This window comes from Myxocyprinus asiaticus, chromosome 44 (genome assembly GCF_019703515.2).
Source record: "Myxocyprinus asiaticus isolate MX2 ecotype Aquarium Trade chromosome 44, UBuf_Myxa_2, whole genome shotgun sequence".
Lineage (NCBI taxonomy): Eukaryota > Metazoa > Chordata > Actinopteri > Cypriniformes > Catostomidae > Myxocyprinus > Myxocyprinus asiaticus.
In genome coordinates, this window is record NC_059387.1 from 31,748,480 (window position 1) to 31,774,345 (window position 25,866).

A 25,866-nucleotide genomic window follows, 5' to 3' on the forward strand; every position below is an offset into this window, starting at 1 on the left:
TCACGTAGTGATTCGCCTCAATCCGGGTGGCGGAGGATGAATCCCAGTTGCTTCCGCGTCTGAGACCATCAACCCACGCATCTTATCACGTGGCTTGTTGAGCGCGTTGCCACGGAGACATAGCACGTGTGGAGGCTTAACGCCATCCACCACGGCATCCACGCTCAACTCACCACGTGCCCCAGAACGAACCACATTATAGCGACCACGAGGAGGTTACCCCATGTGACTCTACCCTCCCTAGCAACCGGGCCAATTTGGTTGCTTAGGAGACCTGGCTGGAGTCACTTAGCACACCCTGGGATTCAAACTAACGAACTAGCGAGCTCCAGGGGTGGTAGCCAGCGTCTTTTACCACTGAGCTACCAAGGCCCCCAAAGATTACATTTCTAAGAACTCGACACACATGTTTGAAACAAGATTTTTTTTTAAGACTTCTCATTTTAATCGCCTCGGACAACCTTGTTTGTCAATGATCCATAAATAGCTTAAATGTCAAAAGTCAAGACCGGGGTCATGACATTTAGGATAAAGCTGATAAGTGATTTGACAGTATAATACATGTATTAGGCATACATTGACAAAGGCTGAAGACTGTTTGGATGACACGAGTCGTGCCGTCACTGACGCTTACTCACAGTCAGCTTCCCACATGGCCGTTCACCTACCCATGACATGTACTCCTTCATCTGGTGCTGGTTGCTATGGCTGCCCGAGGCATGGCCCCTCCAGAAACACTCTTGGCAGAGTTGGTAATTATCACATTGTTGGCAACGGTAGCGAAATCCCATCATGCTCTGGTTGTGACAGTACGAGCACTCCACAGGATGGAAGACTGGAGAGGAGGGGAATACCAGACAGTCACAATGTCTGTCATTCATTTATGTTGTGGATGTTTTCTAGCTTTCAGCTAACATATGGAAAAGCCATATACATGTAACAAAAATGAAAGAGACGCACCATTCTCAACATTTGCCAGCCGATGCATCAGCGGTAACCAAACCAGACACTGAGGTGGAGGATCCGACATGAATATGTCAAGAAACACGTTGAGAGAGACCTTTTTCTGTGAAAGGTCAGCAGTTTGAAAACAAATTAGTCAAGATTTGGAGCATACGTACAAGACACTTTAGAACGATTATGTAACTTACAATTAACTCATACAGTAATACAAAACAGTGGACCATTTTCACATTTCCGGGTTTGGCAGAAGCAAGCTATAGCAGGGTAAACTTCTGTAGCAGTGGATGGGAGACTACATCAAATATTAGTTTGCATTCTCTTTTGCTCTAACAGCACATGTATTACCAATTCATTTTTACTTTATATTGGTATATAAAGCAGTCAAGTCTATTTTTTAGTTCTTTTTTTCACATTCTCCTTTTATCATTATTTAAAGTTTATCCATTTATTATAAATCCATGCTTGAAAAATCATAAAATATAATGAAATATGTTTTAACAGGGCAATTTCAAGCTGTTGACAAACCTCTTGTGGAAAGCAGGATCTTGTGGACTGCTCAGTGTACCCAAAAGACGGTCCCTCAAACACAGTCATGGGCAGCTTCAACACCTCCCTAAGGAACTGGTCAAACTGTGAGTATATCATCACCCCATTCGCGTCTGATATCTGCGAAAAAATATCTTGAAGAAAACAAGACTGACATCAGCCATTTTATTTCTTTAAAAGAAGCAATGCAGGCATGTCTTTCTGCATTTCATCATTTTAATCTTGATACATCTGGATCTCACTTAATTAAAGCATCATGCAGCTTCTTACAGGATTTGAGGATATGACTTCTTAATTTACACATTATTCAATGTCTACACACTATAAGTACTTCATACACATCCGAATATAGTTTTAAGTTTTATTATTAGGAATGCTTCATCATAAATGAGGCAAAAACTTTTAACTGCTGGAGCTCAAACTACATAGACAAGGTCATAAAAAAGCAAATATGCCTCGTGGTTAGAAGTGACTTTCAAGTAATGACAGCTGCTCTGACCTTTAAAATGATGATAAAATGATTAATCGAGCCCATTCGTTTAAGAGTCCATTAATAAGCATCAATCCATTGAACACACATAAGTTCAAAGACAAATTCAAAGTGAAGCTTACATCGGAGTTTATCCAAAATCTTCCCTCCACAAAGCGTAGCCAGGGCCATCTTCAATATCAAAATGGAGATTTTTCCAACACCTTTACTAAAAAAAGACACATCAGTGAATTAACACATGGATGCATACAGCCTGCTAGGTTAAATATGGCCAAGGGCATAGATTGGAGCACCCCCCCCCCCCCCAATAATCAAAACAAGCAAGTACAACCCTCCCATTATTTATACCACGATCATTGGAAATATGTAAATGCCCAAATGTTCAAGCCAAATCTACGCCCTTGCAAATGGCAAAGCAAGTGATGTGTAAAGCAATTTAAGTCAATTCAGTTAGTTGAAGAGGTAATTCAATTTGTCAAATACAGGAAGTAAAGTGCAGTTTGGGATTTCAAACTTCATTCAAAACATCTCAAAAATGTTATGGCTGAAACACAAATCAAACAAGAATGGTTTTTATAAGAAACTTTTAAAGTAACTCTTAAAATGAATGTCACGTATCATAATATGCTGATTTGATTCAGTCACTTTCAGACAAATTTAAAAGAAAAAGTCACCCAAAAGTAAAAAATTATTTCTCAAAACTCACTTTGCACTTCTGCATAATCAAACACACATTCGGTTAAAAGACAAGCAAGAACGAATGCCATTTGTCATCACTGACATTAAACTATGCAGAAGCGTGAATGAGACTTGAGAGCTGTCGTGGAGGGGAATATAGCATACAAGTCTTACGGATTACTTTTATGTACAGCAGATGTCTTTATTGGACAGTGTGAACATTCTGTTAAATCTTCTTTTTTGTGCTCCACGGAAGAAAGAAAGTCAAACAGGTTTGGAACGAAATAGGGGATTTTCAGGATTTTGGGTGAACTATTTAAAGTATTTTAAAGCAACTCTGCAGTCGATACTGTCAATGTTCTTACGGGTCGTAGGCTGCTAACAGGAAGTTGAGGAGGAACGAGATGGACTGGTCGACGTTAATCTGATGAGTTGTAGGCAGGCGCTTGTTCAGCTGGTAAAAGATGGCAGACAATATTGCTTGCAGGTGCGACACTGAGAACTCTGTGTTGACGTCCATAGTGTTGAGTCTGTTTTCCCGAAACACCTCGATAATGTTCCAGATATCCACCAGATGCACTGTGAGAGGAAACAAATAAATCAGCCCTGGTAGCAGCAAATTCTACAACTGTGTCATTTCAAAACTCTAAAGATTTGAGTTTTTAAAAGCAACCTGCGCGTGTGGCTTCAAGAGAGCTCACATACATCTGTGTGTTTTACTGCATTTATGCTGTTTCCTTCATATCATTTCTTGCTTTTGCTATACTTCACTATTGCTGTTTAATCTTATGTTGTATGCTGTTTTGTCTTCTCAAGTTACTGATAAGGAGTTGTCTCCATTTCAAGGTTTTCAAAGTCACAGGATGATGTGGTGAAGCAGGAATTTTCCATTGTATTTACTTCGTCTACTTACACTTGTTTAAGTTGTGCTGGTCAGCCGAAGTCAAAATAAGCATTGAAAAAGACACAACTAAGCTTTTTCAATAAACTCAAGAAGAGTTAGCATGACAAGGTGTTGACTGGCTTAAGATATTAGACAAAGCTCTAATATTTTGTTATCTTCTGATGAAGAGTGAGAGCTAGTAAAGAGATTGGATCATCTCCAACTGTAAGACATCGGATACTTCATATGCCACTGCCTGAACCTTGGACTTAGGATGGACCCACCGAACCTCACCAAAATGACCTGAACTGTTGAATTGTGATGCATCTCATTGATCTCTGCCTGCATCACCTTTGTTTATTGATTTTCTCCATTAACCAACATCTTATAGAGTTTTGTGTTCCTTGCCACAGTCGCCTTCGGCTTGCTCACGGGTTCTAAATACAATTATTAATTAACTATTTAATTATTTATTTTGTATACACAATTAACAATTACACAGTTATGACTCTAAGACTTTATAGATATTACAGTTAAATTTTCTGTTAATGCATGATTTTCTCTAAAGCTGCTTTGAAATGATGTGTGTTGTGAAAAGCGCTATACAAATAAAAATGACTTGACTTGACTCTAACATTCCCAAATTGACAGGAGTATGCAACAAATAGTAACGAAATTGCGCTAAAGCTGTACGCATGTATACAGAAATATGTGCATTGAGAAACACTTTGTGAAAATGCCAATTAAGGTTCTGCTGTTAAAGGGATGGTTCACATTTTCTCACCCTCATGCCATCCCAGATGTGTATGACTTTCTATCTTCAGCAGAACACAAACAAAGATTTTTAGAAGAATATATCAGCTCTGTCGATCTTTGTAGCTCCAAAAATCATATTAAGGAAACATAGAAGTAATCCATAAGACTCCAGTGGTTAAATCCATATCTTCAGAAGAGATATGATAGGTTTGGGTGAGAAACAGATAAAAATTTAAGTATTTTTTTTTTTTTACTCTAAATCACTTTTACATCTGAAAGTCACATGTGGTGCCTGTTTAGTTTCACTTTCACATCTGAAAGTGAAAGTTAAAGTGGAGATTTAGATTAAAAAAAGGACTTCAGTATTGTTCTGTTTCTCACCCACACCTGTAACATCATTTCTGAAGATATGGATTTAAACACTGGAGTCATATGGATTACTTTTATGCTTCCTTTATGTTATTTGTGGAGCTACAAAGGTCTGATCACCATTCACTTGCATTGTATGGACCTACAGAGCTGAGATATTTTCTAAAAAATCTTGATTGTTCTGCAGAAGAGAAAGAAAGTCATAAACATCTGGGATGGCATGAGGGTGAGTAAATGATGAGATAATTTTCACTTTTGGGTGAACTGTACCTTTAAAATTCCAAGCTTTTTCATGACAAAAAGTCATCCAGTTTAAATAGTTAAATAGTTTCTACAGGCGCAAAAATTCAAGCAGCTCGGCTTTGATAGCTTGTGACCATCCATCTTCCTCTTGTTCACATTCCATAGCTGGAGGACCACCAGATCAAGACCATGTTATGGCCAGCCCAATCTCCAGACCTGAACCCCATTGAAAACCTCTGGAATGTGATCAAGAGGAAGATGGATGGCCACAAGCCATCAAACAAAGCCGAGCTGCTTGAATTTATGTACGAGGAGTGGCATAAAGTCACCCAACAGCAATGTGAAAGACTGGTAGAGAGCATGCCAAGATGCATGAAATCTGTGATTGAAAATCTGGGTTATTCCACCAAATATTGATTTCTGAACTCTTCCTAAGTTAAAACATTAGTATTGTGTTGTTTAAAAATGAATATGAACTTGTTTTCTTTGCATTATTCGAGGTCTGAAAACACTGCATCTTTTTTGTTATTTGGCCAGTCGTCATTTTCTGCAAATAAATGCTCTAAATGACAATATTTTTATTTGGAATTTGGGAGAAATGTTGTCAGTACTTTATAGAATAATAAAAAAGTTTCATTTTACTCAAACACATACACATACATAGTAAATCCAGAGAAACTGATAATTTTGTGGTGGGCTCTTAATTTTTTCCAGAACTGTATTTCAAAGCTGCATGTTTTTATTGTTGCAGTAGATTAGATATACAGCAGTAGATTAGATATACAGGGGGGGATTTTTTTCCCCTTTTTCCCCCAATTTGGAATGCCCAATTCCCTATGCACTTTTAAGTCCTCGTGGTCTTGTAGTGATTTGCCTCAATCTGGGTGGCGGAGGACGAATCCCAGTTGCCTCTGCATCTGAGACTGCCAACCCGCACATCTTATCACGTGGCTTGTTGAGCGCATTGCCACGGAGACATAGCACATGTGGAGGCTTCACACCATCCATGCCCCCACTGAGAATGAACCACATTATAGTGACCATGAAGAGGTTACCCCATGTGACTCTACCCTCCCTAGCAACCAGGCCAATTTGGTTGCTTAGGAGACCTGGCTGGAGTCACTCAGCACGCCCTGGGATTCGAACTAGCGAACTGTGAACTCCACTGAGCTACCCAGGCCCCCTCGATATACAGCATTTTCAATATAATGCCATTTGTGATATATATTTGTCATGTGTATTCTGTTGATTCATGTCTTTTATTTTGAAATGTTTAGTTCCTGTTTCCCTTGTCATGTGATTTCTGTTTTCCCTCCATGTTCATGTGTCATGTTTTCATTGGTTTATTGTTTAATTAGCTTGTTATGAGTTCTGTTTGTTCATTGGTTTATGTTCCCCCATGTCCATGTATTTAAGCCTCATGTTTTCCATTGTGTGGTTGTCAAGTATTGGATGTGAATGTTGTTTTGTTGCCGCCAAGCCAAGCCAAGCCAAGCCAAGCCAAGCCAAGCCATAGTCAAGTCTAGTTTATGTCAAGTTCATGTTTTTGTTAAATCACGTTTATAGTTAGGGTTTTGGATTCACTTTTGTAAATAAACTGCACTTGGGTTCTCATCTTCATCATCGTCTTCGTCTTCATCATTGCCGCAGCCAACAACGTTACAATATTAAAACTAGAAGCACTCGAGCATGACATCATGTCCTGTCCATTGCGGTGTCTGAAATCATTTTGCATACTCTAAATGTAGTGTGACCGCTGCTTTAGGGTTAGGAGGGTTAGGGTCACAACAACGATTATGCAAATAAGCAGTGACGTGATGTGAGAAGTTAATGTTATAGAGCGCAATTATTATTAATTTATAGCAAATGGGTTTTGTCAAAATAGAATAACTGGCAATACATCCCATGTGATCAGATTTTAAATGGCCAGTTGTGCACCCCACCAATAACTCAACCTAGTCTCATAGAATGAACGTTACTATAACTAAATATTTGCAAACTGACTTTTACGTGTCGCGTTCTACGTTTTGCAGCATGTTTCGCAGTGAAATAAACACCAGAGGTGCTATAACAACTGCATTTTATTCAATTCCACACAAATCACTGGAAAAACTGCAGCAAAAAGTGTAATGAAGCACGCTATTTTGTTCTGCAAAAACATAATGTTCATAAGATCAGGCTGCAATAACTATGGCATCCAGCAGGATAAACACCTCCTACAATCAATAATACAGCAAACAGGTGACCTCTAGTGATAAAATCATTGTCAGTGTGAACAGGGCTTCATAAATGAAGCTTCATAACCCCTTGCATACTTACAATTGCACCTCTTCTGTATAAACCTCAGCTTGCATGCTGTTCTGTACGTAGACAATCGGATGGAGTCCAGATCTAGTGCACCTGTGAGAATAATTACAGCACTTTAGTCTCTGGATCAGGTTACTCAGCTGCCCATCCCAAAACGTATTTGAACAACGTCCTGCATTACTGAACCCGTTTAGAGAACTATTGGCATGACTAAATCCTGTTATAAAAATGCTTAAAATCCTATTAGCTGGAGTATGGAATGATACAGTGAAATATCACATGATACATACGCATTTCAGCAAACAGTTGTCTTCTGTCTGCCATGGCACTGCTGCTGCGGCTGGACTCTTCAGTCATTCTGCAAACCATCATAGGCAAAGAAAACAAAAGGACAATGGGACAGACGTACCACAGCTCTAAAGGCAAACTGGGCTGGTGATTGACAAAATGGCTTTTGAAGAATTTGCGTATAGTTTACTATTTTGCATAGTTAATTGCAAAAGTTAACTAGATAGTAAAGTTTGTCAAGATGAACTTTGATGTTGGCTGACAAAGCCATGTCTAAACGTTTAAAATGAAGTTAGAAAAGACATAGCACACTATGTCAGAACAGTCTGAAGGGGTGCTAAGTTTGGTGGATGTTGCTTGAAAGCTCTAGAAGGAGTTACAATTGATCATTTTGGTCTTTGTTTAGGGACTTTGAAATAATACAGATAACAGAAGAGGTGGAAAAGGCAGATACTATTAATCAGCCAACAGTTTTTAACATTTAGCGATACTGGTGCTGATTAAAAATAACAAATGATGAATCATCATCCTCTAATCAATTTAGTGTAGTGCACTTGACTATATTTAAATTATTTTCAACAATTTATTTCTCAAAAGTACCCAGGATATGGAAACAAATTTGTTCCATTCTGCAAGATTGAATGTGCTGATATTGCACTTAGCAACTAAACTGTGTAAATAACTCCCTGTCTTTGTCCACGCAGCTCCTCTGTTACAATTTACACATTGTTACAATTTGAGGTATGGGCACACAAGACCCTGAACTTTTGACTTTGATTTAAAAAATACAATTTAAATAACATAACAAGAGTACTGCTGTGACATTCTCTCCAATATCAACTTTTGACAGATCTATCGTCTAGTAAAATTTTTAGATACAGTGCATTCAGAAAGTACATATCACCCAGTAGCTCAAGACCAGTTGCCCACTAAGCTAAGCAGGGTTGAGCCTGGGCAGTACCTGGATGGTAGACCTCCTGGGGAAAACTAAGGTTGCTGCTGGAAAAGGTGTTAGTGAGGCCAGCAGGGGGTGCTCACTCTGCAGTCTGTGTGGGTCCTAATGCCCCAATATAGTGATGGGCACACTATACTGTAAAAAGGCACTGTCCTTCGGATGTGATGTTAAAGTGAGGTGCTGACTCTCTGTGGTCATTAAAAATCTAAGGACAATTCTCTAAAAGAGTCCTGGCCAAATTGGCCCTTATCAATCATGGCATCCTAATAATCCCTATCTATTAACTGGCTGTATAACTCTACTCTCTCCTCTCTACCAATAGATGGTGTGTGGTAAGTGTACTGGTGCACTATGGCTGTTGTTGCATCATCCAGGTGGATGCTGCACACTGGTGGTGGTTGAAGAGAGCCCCCTGTACACTGTGTAAAGCACTTTGAGTGTAGTGTCAAGTGCTATATAAATGTAACATTCATTTATACCTCTTCATTTTTTTCACATTTTGTGATGTTGCAGCCTTATACTAAAATGCTTTAAAAAAAAAAAAATTTCACCTCAATCTACACTCCATACCCGATAATGACAAAGCAAAAAGCAGATTTCTGATAACTTTGCAAATGTATTGAAAAGAAAAAACTGAAATATCACATTGTCATAAGAATTCAGACCCTTTGCTATGACGCTTGAAATTTAGCTCAGGTGCATCCCATTTCTCTGGATCATCTTTGAGATGTTTCTACACTTTGATTGGAGTCTACCTATGGCAAATTCAATTGATGGGAAATGATTTAGAAAGGCACATACCTGTCTATATAAGGTCTCACAGCTGAAAATGCATATCAGTGCAAAAACCAAGCCATGAGGTCAAAGGAACTGCCTGCAGAGCTCAGAGACAGGATTGTGTCAAGGCACAGATCTGGGAAGGCTACAAAAACATTTGGCAGCATTGAAGGTTCCCAAGAGCACAACGGCCTCCATAATTCTTAAATGGACGTTTGCAACAACCAGAATTCTTCTTAGAGCTGGCCACCCCGCCAAACTGAGCAATCGGGAGAGAAGGTCCTTGGTAAGAGAGCTGACCAAGAACCTGATGGTCACTCTGGTTGAGCTTCAGAGATCATGTGTGGAGATGGGAGAAGCTTGCAGAAGGACAACCATTCCTGTAACACTCCACCAATCTGAGCTTTACGGCAGAGTGGCCAGACGGAAGCCTCTCCTCAGTGCAAGACACATAAAAAAGCACCTAAAGGACTCTCAGACTGTGAGAAACAAGGCTCTCTGGTCTGATGAAATGAAGATTGAACTTTTAGGCCTCAATTCCAAGCGTCATATCTAGAGGAAACCAGGCACCACTCATCACCTGCGCAATACCATCCCAACGGTGAAGCGTGGTGGTAGCATCATGCTGTTGGGGTGTTTTTCAGTGGCAGGGACTGAGGGACTGGTCAGGGTTGAAGGAAATCTGAACGCAGCAAATTACAGAGATATCCTTAATGAAAACCTGGTCCAGAGCGCTCAGGACCTCAGACTGGGCTGAAGGTTCACCTTCCAACAGGACAATGACCCTAAGCACACAGCTCTCATCAAGACAACGCAAGAGTGGCTCTGGGACATCTCTGTGAATGTCCTTGAGTCACCCAGCCAGAGCCCGGACTTGAACCCAATCGAACATCTCTGGAGAGACCTGAAAATGGCTGTCCACCGACGGTCCCCACCCAACCTGACAGAACTTGAGAGGATCTGCAGAGAAGAATGGCAGATAATCCCCAAATCCAGGTGTGCAAAGCTTGTTGCATCATACCCAAAAAGACTTGAGGCTGTAATCGCTGCCAAAGGTGCTTCAACTAAGTACTGAGTTAAGGGTCTGAATACTAAAGTTAATGTGATAGTTCAGTTTTTCCTTTTTAATAAATCTGCAATGTTATCAAAAATCTGTTTTTTGCTTTGTCATTATAGGGTATGGAGTTTAGATTGATCAGAATTTTTTTTTAAAGCATTCTAGCATAAGGCTAAAATATAAAATGTGTCTGAATACTTTCTGAATGCACCTGTAATTGCTGATGAAAAACACACAGTACATGTAGCCTACCAAGCATAAATGTACTATTCAATATAGAGGTAGACCAATATCGATTCTACTAATCAATCGATGCCAAAAGTTACTTTTTGGAACTTTTGGTTATCTGCAAAAATCCATGCAGAAAGTGTTTTTTCCTCTGTGTTCCCCTGTGGCTGGCGCTGAAGGACGTGTGCTTTGTAGCATGGTGCGTTATCCTGTAGGAAGTAGCCATTAGAAGATCGGTAGACCGTGGTCACAAGGGATGCACATGGTCAGCAACAATACTCTGGTAGGCTGTGGCATTTATACAATGCTCAACTGGTATTAAGGTGCCTAATGTGCACCAAGAAAACATTCCCCACAGCATAAATACACAACCACCTCCAGCCTGAACCGCTGACACAAGGCAGGATGCATCCATGAATTCATATTGTTTACACCAAATTCTGACCTTTCCATCTGAATGTCGCAGCAGAAATCGAGATTCATCAGACCAGGCAATGTTTTCCCAATCGTCTACTGTCAAGTTTTGGTGAGCCTGTGCCCACTGCAACCTCAGTTTCCTGTTGACAGTAGTGATACACAGAGGGGTCTTCTGCTGCTGTAGCCCATCCGCCTCAGTGTTCGACGTGCTGTATGTTCAGAAATGCTTTTCTGCATAGCACTGTTGTAACGCGTGTTTATTTGGGTAACTGTCATGTTCCTGTCAGCTTGGACCAGTCTGGCCATTCTCCTCTGACCTCTTGTCATTAACAAGCTGTTTTCCCTGGATGTTTTTTACTTTTCACACCATTCTCTTTACACTCTAGAGACAAAATCCCAGGATATGAGCAGTTACACAAATACTCAAACCAGCCCATCTGGCACCAACATACAAAGCTGGAACATGCTTTTTCCCCAAGAAATTTTAAGGAATTTAAGAAATAAAAACTAATACAAAGGACTTAAAATCCTTTGAGAAAACCATAAGTCTAGGTTGCTTTTACACTTTAAAACAGCACCTGAATTAAAATGTTAGAAGAAATATAAAGTTGATCTAGTAAACTCAACAGTTAATACTCCCTCAGTCTAAACTCCTCCACAAAGCTGTTTAATGCTCAATTAACTTTAAGGAATGTACAATCGCAAGAGATCCAAGAGTTCAGAACAGTTGTGGTATATACTTTCACTATGACAACACAGGGACAAAACACTAAACAATCATCATTATCAAATTCACCTGCAGATGTGTAAGATACACAGAACACACTGCACAATATTAATCCGTCAGTAATCTGACACTTATTGAATTCACATCCAAGATAAACAAACTCCCACTGTGTAATTAAGTGTTTTGCTTCACTACTTCAACACTCCATCTATCATGTTACACCAAATGGAGGAAAAAGACATAAACTATTGCTATAAAAAGAAATCAAACTTTCATGTAGCTATGACAAAACTTAGAGAAACAGGAAAACAAATACCCTTCAGAAAGCACCATGGTCCTCTCCCCTCTTATACAGTATTTATGAGTCACCACAATAAGTCTGCTGGTTTTTGAAATAATGCTTTTCGTCAGGTCCTTCAACTTCAACAATAGCAGCCCATAGAACTCTTCGCAACCCACTGAAATTAGAACCGGTCAAAGATCCAGCATATGTTGCCTCTATGTTTAACTTCCAATGAGCGAGACTCACATTCTTGTCGGGTTTAGATGGCTTGCTTAGCTCCGGCTGCAAGTTTGTACCATCTCCTATCCCTCCACTGGGAAGCCTGGCCCTATAGAGTGGGGTCCAAAAGTCTGAGACCACTATAGTGGGATGAACGGTTATAAAGTTATATAATATGTTATAAATGATATAACAATTTGAGCAAAAAGTTGAATAGAAAAATGTATAGGAACTTGATGACCAGGTTGATGAGATTGGTCATGATTTGAGATTGGTCCAAAAGGCATCGAGATGGCAAAATCGTAAGAAATCATACATTACGAGTTGGTTCGTACAAAACCTAAACATAAAGTTCAACCCCTTAGTAAAACACTTAACATACAGTAATAAGTTGCTGGATTGATGCCTGTATTGTATCGATTCAATAAAAGGTGTACATTTTGGTACAAGGCAAGTTGTACAATATCTTACGATTTCGCAATCTCGTACAAAGTATGACGAGTTGTCATGAGACTTGCTTACATTTGATAAGTGGCCTAGAAATAGTGCAGAATCTTAAATATTTCCTCTTCATTTTACGTCACCTTTGTCTTTTTTTTTTTACTTACTTTTTCAAATCCTAAAACTTTGTTAATTTCAGGTTTAATTGGAAAATATCCCAGATTTTCAATATGGTCTAAGACTTTAGGACCCCACCGCATACAAAGGGACTGGAGGCTTGTTTGCAGTTTAAAGACACTCCATGTGAAATTATTAGGCAAAATGATGAGATTACGGAAAATTGCGTTGCTAGGGAAGACTAATTCAAGCCCTCTAATGGGACATTTCTAAAGAGATCCCATATTTCACAGATTCTTTCCTCCACACTCTCTCTCTCTCTCTCTCTCTCTCTCTCTCTCTCTCTCTCTCTCTCTCTCTCTCTCTCTCTCTCTCTTCCTCCTTTTATTGTGGCTGTGGGACCTCCAAGCCTATAAATATCCTTTTGGACAGTCTGTGGCATCCAGGCATTTTGAGTCCTACTCCGTTTATGTCACTCTCTTTGCATGATTTATTCTGCTTTAAACGAAGAAAATGAAGCATAATGCTTTTGGATTCCTGTTCCTTTGATAAATGTCCTATAGGGAGTGGGCTTGGCATATAATACTGACAGATCTGACCTGGAGGAGAAAGTCCTGTTCTACATACAACAGCTGTTCAGAGTATGTTCACTGAGTAATTAGCACTGGCTTACTCTCATCACACTGTCTGTGGGAGTAACTGATAGCTAATGCTGCTGCATTTTTCCGAAACCACATAATGCATCTATTTGAGATATGGCATTGCTGTATCCCAGGCAAAGCTAACATCAATGTAGGGATTATTGAAGAAGAAATGGAAGATTTATGAAGCTGATTAATGCAGTAAACACATATAGAGAATAACTGCACAAAAATTGTGTTAAAATTTGACTTGAAATACAGTGATATTGACATGTCCTGTGGAGTTATCTAATTTTATAACTTCGTTGCTATGACGACTTTACGCCTTAAACCTTAAAACCCTACAAAAACGTAAAAGAGACGATTTATAAACAAATTTGAACAGAATAATTAATGTAGGCTAAGAGCTTTTATAAAATGATAAGTTTCACATTTCTGCCTTTAAACCCTCCAAAAATTGGCCCCATTCACTTCCATTGTAAGTGCCTCACTTTGTTTTTTTTTTTTTTTTTTTACAAAAAGGAGGGACAAGCCGAAATTAAATCTGGGTCCTGTTTCGAAACCTGTTAAGGACCACTGATCAACACCACAGTCAATAGAGTTCTATTATTATTATTATTATTTTTTATTATAGGTTATGAAACACATAAAGGTTTTAAGAGGCTTCCATGAGCACTACATTCTGTTCAAGTGCACCAAAGTGAGCCATTAATCAAATTAACTACGTTTCCACCAATCAAGGACAGTAACTCAGAAGCCTGATGCTACAGTGATTGTCTAGGTACCACCATGAAATAGCACAGAAATCTGGGTACAGTCTTACAGCTTTGCAGTTTACAGGGACGCTCTCATCATAGAGATGGATATTGCTGCAGTCATACCCATTTCCAACTTTGGTTAGGGCATAAAATTAGATGGTGTTGCAGGATCACTTTAAAATTAATTCCAATTACACTTAAAGTACAGAAAACACAAATACACCTTTAATGTAAAGAGCATTTGAAAGCTGACAAATGTCTGAAAAAGGAAACATATAGCAGATACAGCACAGTATAGGAAATCAAACAGTAATCCAAAACTCTTAAAAATCCTAACTCAAATGCATGCTAATAGATACATTTACATTATGCATGCAATAAAAAGTAGAATTTATAAGAATTCAAATTGCAAAAAAAATTTTGGGTTAATGGACCAACATACTTTTGTGAACGCAGCCAATGATTTAGTACAGAATCATTTACATATACATGAGCTATGTATGACATAGTTTAAGAATCTTTATCATGCATTTTAATAGTAAAGTAGACTGTGGAGCACTGACAATCAGGCTCTATAAGAAACGTCTGGGTAGCTGTGCACTTGCTACTCACCAAATGCATGTCATCGCCGAAACGGGTTCAAATCCAATCCGTCTATCAATCCGTCCCCAATCCGCTCAAACAACGCGTATGAACCAAAACAGATTCACTGCTTAAACACAAAAGTGTCTTTTCATTTACACGAGACGCGCAGAGAGCAGCGCCGATCTCAGATCTCTAGTGTTCTTTTGCTTTGATGTGACGTAATGCGCCTCTCGCGATGACGTAATGCGGAATCTCTCCATTGTACCCAGACATCGGTTAATAAATATTAGTATAAGCGAGAAAAATGAACCTTATAGGCTACAACTCATAGAGATTATGAACATGTTATCAAATGAAGATAATTCACCGATCAGCCACAATATTAAAACCACCTGCCTAATATTTGGTAGGTCCCCCTCGTGCCCCCAAAACAGCGCCAACCCGCATCTCAGATGATATTCTTCTCACCACAGTTGTACCGTACGACGGCGGAATGGTGGTGGATTTAGTTCAGTCATACATTAGTTTAGGATTTAGCAACAAAGAAATTCTTTGTCATCTTTTGGCACATCAGAACAAAGTTATTATTGGGATCCGAACACTGCAGCGGTTTTGTAGGAATTGAATTTATTCAGGAGCAAGAATCAGACTGACATTCGCGCAGTCCCGCTTGGCTTGGGTGATGCTTTGGCTGGGTTTCCCGAAGCTCTAAGTTCAATGTTAGTAGGCCCGGCTCCAGCTCTAAGATGCAAGGTGGGCCATAGGACCTGCCGGGTGGGCCGAACAGTTTGAGGGGTGGGTGTAGGTGTAGTTCTCAAGGTGGGCCAAGTTCATGATTGGGTGGGCCAGGCCCACCCAGGCCCCCCTGTAGAGCTGGGCCTGACTTAAATTGTACTTACTACAGCGCGTTTCCCAAAAGCATCCTTATCTAGCACTGTTAAGTAGCACGTAAAAATGCTCGTAAATTAACTAGAGCTATGAACCGCTCTTAAGTCCATAAATTACTAGGCGTAATGTTCTAGCATCTTTCACAGTTTATCAGATACAAAGGGACATGTAATAAATTATATTCATATATTTTGATCATTGGAAAGCCATTGTACATGGTTTCAGAGGATTAAAAAATGTTGATAAAATCGCATTGAAATCAATAGGCAGTCTCCGCAGTCTGTGCATGCAACATGATAGGTGTAAATTAGGTCTAAAGATAGATCCAAATTTACATAACACATAATTTATTAACACATAATACAGTATAACATTTTAATTGTAATTGCAACAGAAAGATATATTCTTTTTGAACAGATTTGCTTAGAAGACACATGTGAGTAATGTGACCCTGCAGTTTAAAATATAAATAGGCCAAAATATATAATTAAAATATGGTTAACAAAGGAGATTAGGGTGAGAGTGTGCAATGAGCAATTCATTCTCTATCTTCCTCCTCCTCTTCTTCCGCCCTCCAATGGATGATTCAAATACTCCTAGTCTGTTTGCATGGCAGTCACAAATTGCATTCTGCATAATGGCAGTAAGGCTACAAGTGCACAGTAGGGCTGGGCGATATGAAATAAATATATTCATGATATTTTTGCGAAAAATATCACCATATCTGATTACATCGCCCTTGAAACACGAAAAACTTCAATCAAAGATATTTCTAAATTCAAATTACACTTCAAATGAAACGAAAAAGCTATAAGAATAAAAAAAAAAATCGAATATAAGCACCCTTCCTTTTGCCAACATCATGCAAGTATCCATCTTCAACAGGTGGAAAATTACTAATACAAATTAAGATCTGAAGACAATTATAAAATGTAAACATAATAATGATAATGATAATAATAATTAAAATAAAAATACATTTTGGGTTCAAGGTGAACTTGTTTAGGTTATATACACATCTGCTATATAAAGTGAACCTGCCGCTTTACGTGTGTATCACGAGACACGCTCCTGCTGCACTCCTCTGAACAAACAGCGCATCAGAAATGTGCATCAATGGCTTTTCTGCCGTCTATTCTTCGATATATAATAAAGTGTGTTTCTTCAAGCACGTGTCTTTGTGTCTATAGTTCAGCCTACTGATGTCTATCACTTTAATACTGTTCTTTGTGCATCTGTTCAGGTCCCAGCCAAAGAAGCAAAACTTAAGGCTATGTGAGAGCCCCTTATGATGCACATCACGTACATTCATGTTACATGCATGTTTTGCGTCACTTTCATTAACTTCTATGAAGTTGAGAATTAATACATTTGAAACCCTGTCTTACTAGAGCCATAATTATTTCTGTAATTAAATTCTGTTCATCAATTTCAATGCCTTGACAAGGTTAAAACTTACATGTTTGTTAGTATATCCACGTTATTTTCATTTTGAGAAGACAAACTCCTGGAAATATTTTGACCAAAGTTTCAGCACCTATGGACTGGACAGCTCCCGTAACGAAGCACTTAAGTTACACTTTATAACGCGGGATCTACGTGCTGGTTTGGGAGACAGACGTTACTCGATCTTCAACAACAAGCAACATTCGATAAGATGTTAGTTGCAATGTTATCAGGAAACCCAGCCATTGACGATATAATCGGATATGGCGATATTTTTTGTAGTCTTACTGCCATTATGCAGAATGCAATTTGTGACTGCCATGCAAAAAGACTAGGACTATTTGAATCATCCATTGGAGGGAGGAAGAAGAGGAGGAGGAATAGAGAGAATGAATCGCTCATTGCACACTCTCACCCTAATCTCCTTTGTTAACCACATTTTAATTATTTATTTTGGTATATTTAAGTTTTAAATTGCAGGTTCACATTACTCACGTGTCTTCGAAGCAAATCTGTTCAATAAGAACATATATTTCTGATGCCATTACAATTATGCTTATCAAAAAAGGCCAATAAAACGTTATGCTGTATTATGTGTCATGTAAATTTAGATCTTTAGATGTAATTTACACCTATCATGTCGCATGCACAGACTGCAGAGACTGCCTATTGATTTCAATGCGATTTTATCAACACTTTTTTATCCACTGAAACCGTGTACAATGGCTTTTCAATGATCAAAATATATGAATATAATTTACTACATGTCCCTTTGTATCTGATAAACTGTGAAAGATGCTAGAACAATACGCCTAGTAATTTATGGACTTAAGAGCTGTTCATAGCTCTAGTTAATTTACGAGCATTTTTACATGCTACTTAACAATGCTAGATAACGATGCTTTTGGGAAATGTGCTGTAGTAAGTACAATTTAAGTGCTACTAACGTTCAATTTAGAGCTTCGGGAAACCCAGCCCAAGCATCACCCATGCCAAGCGGGACTGCGCAAATGTCAGTCTGATTCTTTCTCCTGAATAAATTTCATTCCTACAAAACCTCTGCAGTGTTCGGATCCCAATAATAACTTTGTGCTGATGTGCCAAAAGATGTCAAAAGATTTCTTTGTTTCTAAATTCTAAACTAAAGTATGATTGAACTAAATCATCCACATCCATTTCTTGCATTGATGAAGCTGCTGGCTCAGCATTCTATCATTGTGATAATGACGCGCTGTTTCTGGTCATTGTGACTTTATTCACAAAATATTCTGACTAATCTCGTAATTGTACAACTTTATTCTCAAAATATTATGACTTTAATCTCAAAATCTTAGATGGCATGATGCCATGGCACCATTCCACCATCGTAGTACAGAGCGGTCATCTGAGTTATTGTAGACTTTGTCAGTTCGAATCAGTCTGGCCATTCTCTGTTGACTTCTCTCATCAACAAGACATTTCCATCCACAGTACTGCCGCTCACTGGATGTTTTTTGTTTCTGGCACCATTCTGAGTAAATTCTAGAGACTGTTGTGTGTGAAAATCCCAGGAGAGCAGTTACAGAATACTCAAACCAGCCCATCTGGCACTAACAATCATGCCACAGTCCAAATCATTGAGCTCACATTTTTTCCCCATTCTGATGGTTGATGTGAACATTAACTGAAGCTCCAGACCCATATCTGCATGCTTTTATGCACTGCACTGCTGCCACACAATTGGCTGATTAGATAATCGCATTGATGATTGTAGGTGCCCAGGGCCGTAGCAAGGAATTCTGGGCCCCCTGACTGTATATTTCTCTGGGCCCCTTACCTATTTAAGAAATACAGTAACTTTGGGCCCCTAGAATCGTTACCACCTTTCATACCACCTTTCATACCACCTTTCACCCCACTAGCTATGGCCCTGTTGTAACTGCTGATCTCCTGGGATTTTCACACACAACAGTCTCTAGAATTTACTCGGAATGGTGCCAAAAACAAAAAACATCCAGTGAGCGGCAGTTCTGCAGATGGAAATGCCTTGTTGATGAGAGAGGTCAACAGAGAATGGCCAGACTGGCTCGAACTCATGAAGTCTACGGTAACTCAGATAACTGCTCTGTACAATTGAGGTGAGAAGAATATAATCTCTGAATGCTATGCTGAGATGCGGGTTGGTGCTGATTTGGTGGCACGAGGGGGACGTACACAATAATAGGCAGGTGGTTTTAATTTTGTGGCTGATCGGTGTATAATATAATATAATATAATATAACATAACATAACATAACATAACATAACATAACATAACATAACATAACATAACATAACATAACATAACATAATATAATATAATATTTGGTAGAATTTACAATATATAAAAATGAAATTTAATAAGCAGAAAAAGTGTTTTATATATAATATAATATAATATAATATAATAATATTTGGTAGAATTCAAAATGTATACAAAATAAAAATTAACAAGCATAACTAAATATATATATATATATATATATATATATATATATATATATATATATATATATATATATATATATATATATATATATATATATATATATATATATATATATATATATATATATATATATATATATATATATATATATATAGTTATGCTTGTTAATTTTTATTTTTATACATTTTGAATTCTACCAAATATATATTATATATATATATATATATATATATATATATATATATATATATATATATATATATATATATATATATATATATATATATCCATCCGTACTAAAACGTTTTACCAACCAGAGCCAGCATAAACTTAATACGTGATTCGTATTATTAATATATTAATTCACCAATACGTATTACGTATTATTCACCATTCTTTGCATCCCTGAAAGGGCTTTTTTTATTTATTTTTTTTTATTTTTGTCTCTGGTGAATGAAGCCCTGCCTGTTGCTTAGTAACGGCGCGTGGTGCAGAGACTGGGGGCTGGAAAAAAAATAGTATCAAACAGGTCACGACGTCACACAATACGAAGATACAATGTGTCAACATTTATCATATAGTGCATGCTGGGTCAAAAATATAATAAATCACATTCACGGCTGAAAGTTCTGCACTTGGCTGCGAATAATGTAAGTATTTAGAGCTTGAGGCACCACCAAACCTGTTGTGTTACTGTAGTCAGCTGATATAAGCGACTATTAACCTTACTTAACCTAGCTTTCATTACTAATTAACTTAAGATAACAGTGTTCATAAATTTCATTTGTACACAAAGTGTTGTTTAGCTACAGTATATTTCAATAAGGCAACACAAATACTGTACATGATCAAGCTTTATTAAACAAATGTGTGCCAATATACTGTATGTATAAAAAAGTACCAAGGTACAATATATCACGTTTTTGTCTACAACCATCACTGTACCATAAAAAATAAATCTAACTTTGCTACCTATAAACTGTTGATTGTTTGTGATTTTGACATGCAGATTCCTCTTGAGCCATGCTGGACATAAAGTTACTCAAATTTCCTTCAAGTGAAGGGTCATTCTTTCAAGGTAAAGTGCAATATTGACATCAGAGGGCCAATGTTATTTGCTAATATAACCGGTCCTCCTTGACCTGCTCCGAGCAGGATTCGAACCGGCATCAGCCAGCATGGGACGCAGGCGCGCTAACGAGGAAGCTCTTCAGCATGAAACCGATCTACCGGTGCAGTTTTCAGGGTGCATCGCCCGGTGTTAAGTTTCAACACATTCCAAATAATATAGGATATTAAAATGAATAAATGTCTACTTTTCCAGCCTGTTGTATTAGTATTTATTTATCACCCCTTATTTATTTTAGATACAGTTCCTATATATTGTTATTTACACAGGGCAAATATACTATTTATCAAATCTACTTTTATTATGTATCGTATTTTAACGGGGATATAATTTATTACAGCTGACAGTTACAAGAGCGAACAAGGTTTGAACATCAACCGTAACAAGCTCAAACTGAAATTCATGGCTTTTTAACACTTCCGTGTACAAATTTGAAGGCTGCTTATTGAATTAATTAAGGTAAACGTCATATTATGCGATTACGCATTACTTAACGGAGAGCTTACAACCTACTAGTCAAGTCTTGCCTTAAGAACAGGTGGTGCAACCAAATTAAGCACTGACTTTGTTACAAATTAACTAGTAGTTACTAAGCCCTTAGTGTGAACTTTACGTCTCAACTTAAGTGAGACCTTACGCACAGCTGGTGCAACCCTACCCAGAGGAGTGAGATTTACACATACTGCACAGCTATCACTTACCAGCTGGCTCCCGTTACACTCACCCCCCTATACCTCACTCCCATCCGGGTCACAGCACCGCTGTAACCAGTTCTACTCAACCCACTCCGAACGGGATCCGAACCGGCGTCTCCAGCATAGGAGCCAGGCGCACTAACGAGGAGGCTAAAGGCTACAGCCTCTAGCAGCAGTCGCTAGTACGCCTCTTGAGGCCAGGGGAGTGAGGTTTTACACATATCGCACAGCTATCATGTACCAGCTGGCTCCCGTTACACTCACCCACCCTAAACCTCACTCCCATCCGGGTCACGGCACCACTGTCACCAGTCCTGCTCGACCCGCTCCGAGCGCATCTATCACGTACAAACTGGCTCCCGTATTTGGTGAAAACATGTTTTTTATTCCCAAATCTTAAAAATCTTCTATCTTTATGGTGTTGTGTCGCAGTAAATTTGTAGTAAAAAATTGGGCATGGTGGAGGCCTCCTCACTGGTGCCCCCACAGCTGTTGGTGCCCTAGTTAACCCCTTAGTTTGCCTATGCATATAAACGGCCCTGAGGAGAAGAATATTGCTGCTGGCAGAGCTCTAAAAAGGGGCGGGAGCCAGCAAAGATATAGAGAGCCCCTAACTCAACCCTTTCCCTAACCCTGTGTGGAAGTGACGCCCCCTTTAAGAGTTGACGCAATCCCTATTTGGAGTAACTCCGCCCCCTTCTGGAGTAACTCTGCCCTCTTTTGGAGATTCTGCCCCATTTGGAGATATCCATCCTGCAGCTATAACTACTTGGCCCTGACCGTATTCCATTTGACAGTCGATTCTCTTTCTGAGAGAACATCATGTCAATCTGTGGTTCAATACTAGACACAGGTAGTCATAAATCATCCTCCACTGTTAATAAACATAAGCTGTACTTGTTTTTGATGTGAGTATGGAAAATGTGACTTTGTTTTGTGGTTTGGCTGGTCATTGTTAGATTTTGGTTTGTCAGCCCTGACTTTTTATGGTGGAAGTCTACAGGCTTATCTCTGAATGTCCGGTGATTGGTTTAGAAGTGTCTTATTAGTTTCTCAGGTTTTAAACTGTCATTTGCGAGCACCTCAGAAAATACAACACAACATGGTGGACATGGTTCTTTATTTCGCATGATGCATGTGAATTCTTATTTTATCTACTAATCGTCATAGTTCCAGTGGTTACGTTTTATCCAATCATTCGTGAACGATTCAGTGTTTTTAAATTTATTTTTTTTTTTTTACTTTCTCCCCTTTTTGTCCCCAATTTGGAATGCCCAATTCCCAATGCGCTCTAAGTCCTTGTGGTGGTGTAGTGACTCACCTCAATCCGGGTGGCGGAGGACAAATCTCAGTTGCCTCTGCGTCTGAGACGTCAATCCGCGCATCTTATCACGTGGCTTGTTGAGCACATTACTGCGGAGACATAGCACACGTGGAGGCTTCACGCCATCCACCACGGCATCCATGCACAATTCACCACATGCCCCACCGAGAGCGTACCACATTATAGTGACCATGAGGAGGTCACCCCATGTGACTCTACCCTCCCTAGCAACCGGGCCAATTTGTTTGCTTAGGAGACCTGGCTGGAGTCTCTCAGCATACCCTGGGATTCGAACTCGCGAACTCCAGGCGTGGTAGTCAGTGTCTTTACTCGCTGAGCTACCCAGGCCTCAACGATTCAGTGTTTTGAACAAATTTTTCAAGTGAAAAAAATAATTTTCGTTCACTTCCATTGCTTCGGTCGTGAACGATTTGCTTGTTTTAACAAGTCAGTTGAATCAACTCCTGTGTCCGAAATCACGTACTGTCAGGCTATATACTGTATTTGATGAAGGACGCATTTCTTGACTGGTAAAACAGTACGATCTTTTAGGTATTCATGCGAGTAGTATGAATAGATTTCAGACATCATGAGGTGACGTGGGTATTGACCCGTGACCCGAATATATGACGTAATAATGACAACCGTGATAAAAATCTACTCTGGTTTTGTTAAACAAGCACCATTTAAGAACTTGGTATATAAATATATCACTTACAGTTGAAAAGAGACATCCAACTCGCGGTTCACCACTTTTAAAAAAAAAATCCAGCGTTTTGAACGTGACGTCTCCTCAGCTCCCGAGGGATTATGAGATGATAAAGTGCCCAGTCGATGCATACTACAGAAACTCGCTGGAAATACTAGGTCATCTTGGGTATTTCTTGCTTACTGTTTTATGAAAACTTTGGATTCGGACATAATGCTCCATTGGCATTCTGTTTTTGGCATACTATGTAGTAGGGAAGTTTGGATATTCAGACACAGCGACTCAATGACTCGCTCATAATACGCTCGTTTGTCGCCATCTACTGGCGTATGGTTGTAATCATAGAAATCGTGACAAATCAGTGAATGAAGCGAAACAAATTTTTGAAAAATGGATTTAAAAGACTCGAGTCGGGAGGCCTGGGAAGCTCAGCAAGTAAAGACGCTGATTACCACACCTGGAGTCGCAAGTTCGAATCCAGGGCGTGCTGAGTGACTCCAGTCAGGCTTCCTAAGCAACCAAATTGGCCCGGTTACTAGGGTGGGTAGAGTCATGTTAGGTTAACCTCCTCGTGGTAGCTATAATGTGGTTCTCGCTCTCAGTGGGGCGCGTGGTGAGTTGTGCGTGGATGCCGCAGGGAATAGCGTGAAGCCTCGACATGCGCTAGGTCTCTGCGGTAATGTGCTCAACAAGCCACGTGATAAGATGCGCGGATTGACTGTCTCAGACGCGGAGGCAACTAAGATTCGTCCTCTGACACCCGGATTGAGGCGAGTCACTACGCCACCACGAGGACTTAGAGCGCATTAGGAATTGGGCATGCCAAATTGGGGAGAAAAGGGGAGGAAGAAAAAAAAGTCACTGAATCAAAATACCACAACAAAACACCGTAATATCATGTCTCCTGTTGAAAACCACTATGCTCTGCTCTAAATTACTACATAAAAAAAAAAAAAAGTTAAAATTACTTGGAAGAAATACTTGGAAGCTAAATGAAAAACAAAACAAATGTACAAACCTAGTTTATTACAGTTTTGTTGTGCAATCACCCCAGTTTTCAGATGGGTAATTAATGCATAACGTGTCCATTTACTTTTTTCAAAATCAACATCCATTTTAACCTAAAGTTTTGGATATAAATTATGAATGTACAATGGAATGTATACATTTTGGGTTCTATGACTGGTCACTATTTCATTAAGTTCAATGTTTTAAAAAATGCTGTTTAAAATGGTTTTAGATGCAGTAAAGCATGTCACACCGCAGGACAACTTCCAAATATATTGGCTGCATGTTTCAGACCAGAGAGAGCTACAGACAGTTTGCTCCAGTAGGCGTCGCAGCTGTGCTCTGGTTAACACTCCAACACCATGTGTGAACAAGGCAGTGTGTCACATCCAAGAGTTGAAGACCAAACTGGAAAACCCCAGCAGGTAGGACCATACACACAAACATAATGTACAGTAATCTGGAGATGAAGATGCATTCTGATATTTCAGACCATAACTGCAGATCCAAACCAAGACAGAACCACAAAACTCTACTTTATGGTAGATCCCTATATGAAAACCAGTTCCACACAGTCACGTAGATAAAACCAAGATTGAATTCACATTTATATAGGTTGAATGTTCTGTACTCTTCTCTCACATTATAGAATGAATGAATAATGAATGTTTCTTCTCTTCTAGGGTGATAATGCACAGCATGAAACTGCAAATGAAAACAACCAGAAAATCATTTGGAAGTGAGCCATGAAGCATTATAGATTTTCCCTATAATATTACTCATCTAGTGTAACCATTATTACAGTAAGATGGCACTTCTGGTCAGGGGTCATTATGGGTTTATATCCATTATACTGTATATGGGCTCTAATATATAATTAGATAATAACTGCAATCCAATAATAATGATAAGTTATTATTCTTGCACTGTTTATTAATGTATTTAGCCTTTGTGTCTTTAGATGTGTTTCTACTGATGGCCAAACCACGGTAGAAAACACAGAACTGTGTATTGAAGGAATGGGGCTTTGTATTCAAGGTAATGATGGACATATAATGAAAGAACATTTGCACGAGCAAGAACCTCTCACTTTTTCAGAAAATGTTAAAATCTAGACTTAATGCTAATACTATAATTGTAAATAGAGAGAGAGAGAGATGTTGACTTCACTCTGGACGTAGACCGCAGATGTCCTGATGGAGGTGATGAGTCTGATGGAGCGTCTCGAGGTGGACCGGAGAGAAGCAGAGAAGGCTCTGCAGGAAGAAAAGGAGAAAGCCAAGAAACTTTTGGAGAAAACAGGACAGTCTCTCTCTCGGGAAGCAGAAGTTTGTTTCCCATTGCAATGCAGAAAGGTCAGGCTATTCTATTCTATTCTATTCTATTCTGCATTGTAAAAATGGTACCAACAATTGTTACTAACAATTGTTAATTGGTACAAAAAGCTGGCCCCATCCACTTCCATTGTAAGT

At 39.0% G+C, this 25,866-nt stretch overlaps 1 protein-coding gene and 1 pseudogene across 5 annotated transcripts in view; one reads left to right on the forward strand and one right to left on the reverse strand.

The window, feature by feature from the left end:
• The window catches only part of LOC127434424 (dystrobrevin alpha-like), a 37,523-nt gene extending 22,596 nt beyond the window's left edge, over positions 1 to 14,927 (reverse strand). For 4 of the 5 annotated variants that reach the window (XR_007896042.1, XM_051687167.1, XM_051687166.1 and 1 more), the window contains exons 1-8: positions 14,756 to 14,927; positions 7,526 to 7,593; positions 7,248 to 7,328; positions 3,043 to 3,256; positions 2,122 to 2,207; positions 1,489 to 1,643; positions 961 to 1,066; positions 669 to 835 (exon numbers count right to left, since the gene is read on the reverse strand). Coding sequence is in view for 4 of the 5 variants with exons in the window: in XM_051687167.1 (XP_051543127.1) it covers positions 669 to 835; positions 961 to 1,066; positions 1,489 to 1,643; positions 2,122 to 2,207; positions 3,043 to 3,256; positions 7,248 to 7,328; positions 7,526 to 7,592 (876 nt within the window). In the remaining variant the exon portion in view is untranslated. Of the gene's footprint in view, positions 1 to 668; positions 836 to 960; positions 1,067 to 1,488; positions 1,644 to 2,121; positions 2,208 to 3,042; positions 3,257 to 7,247; positions 7,329 to 7,525; positions 7,594 to 14,755 lie in introns of those variants that run through there. The other variant, XM_051687168.1, reaches the window with a different exon arrangement.
• Positions 14,928 to 24,756: 9,829 nt separating this feature from the next.
• Positions 24,757 to 25,866, forward strand: part of LOC127434539 (coiled-coil domain-containing protein 178-like) — a 46,345-nt pseudogene continuing 45,235 nt past the window's right edge.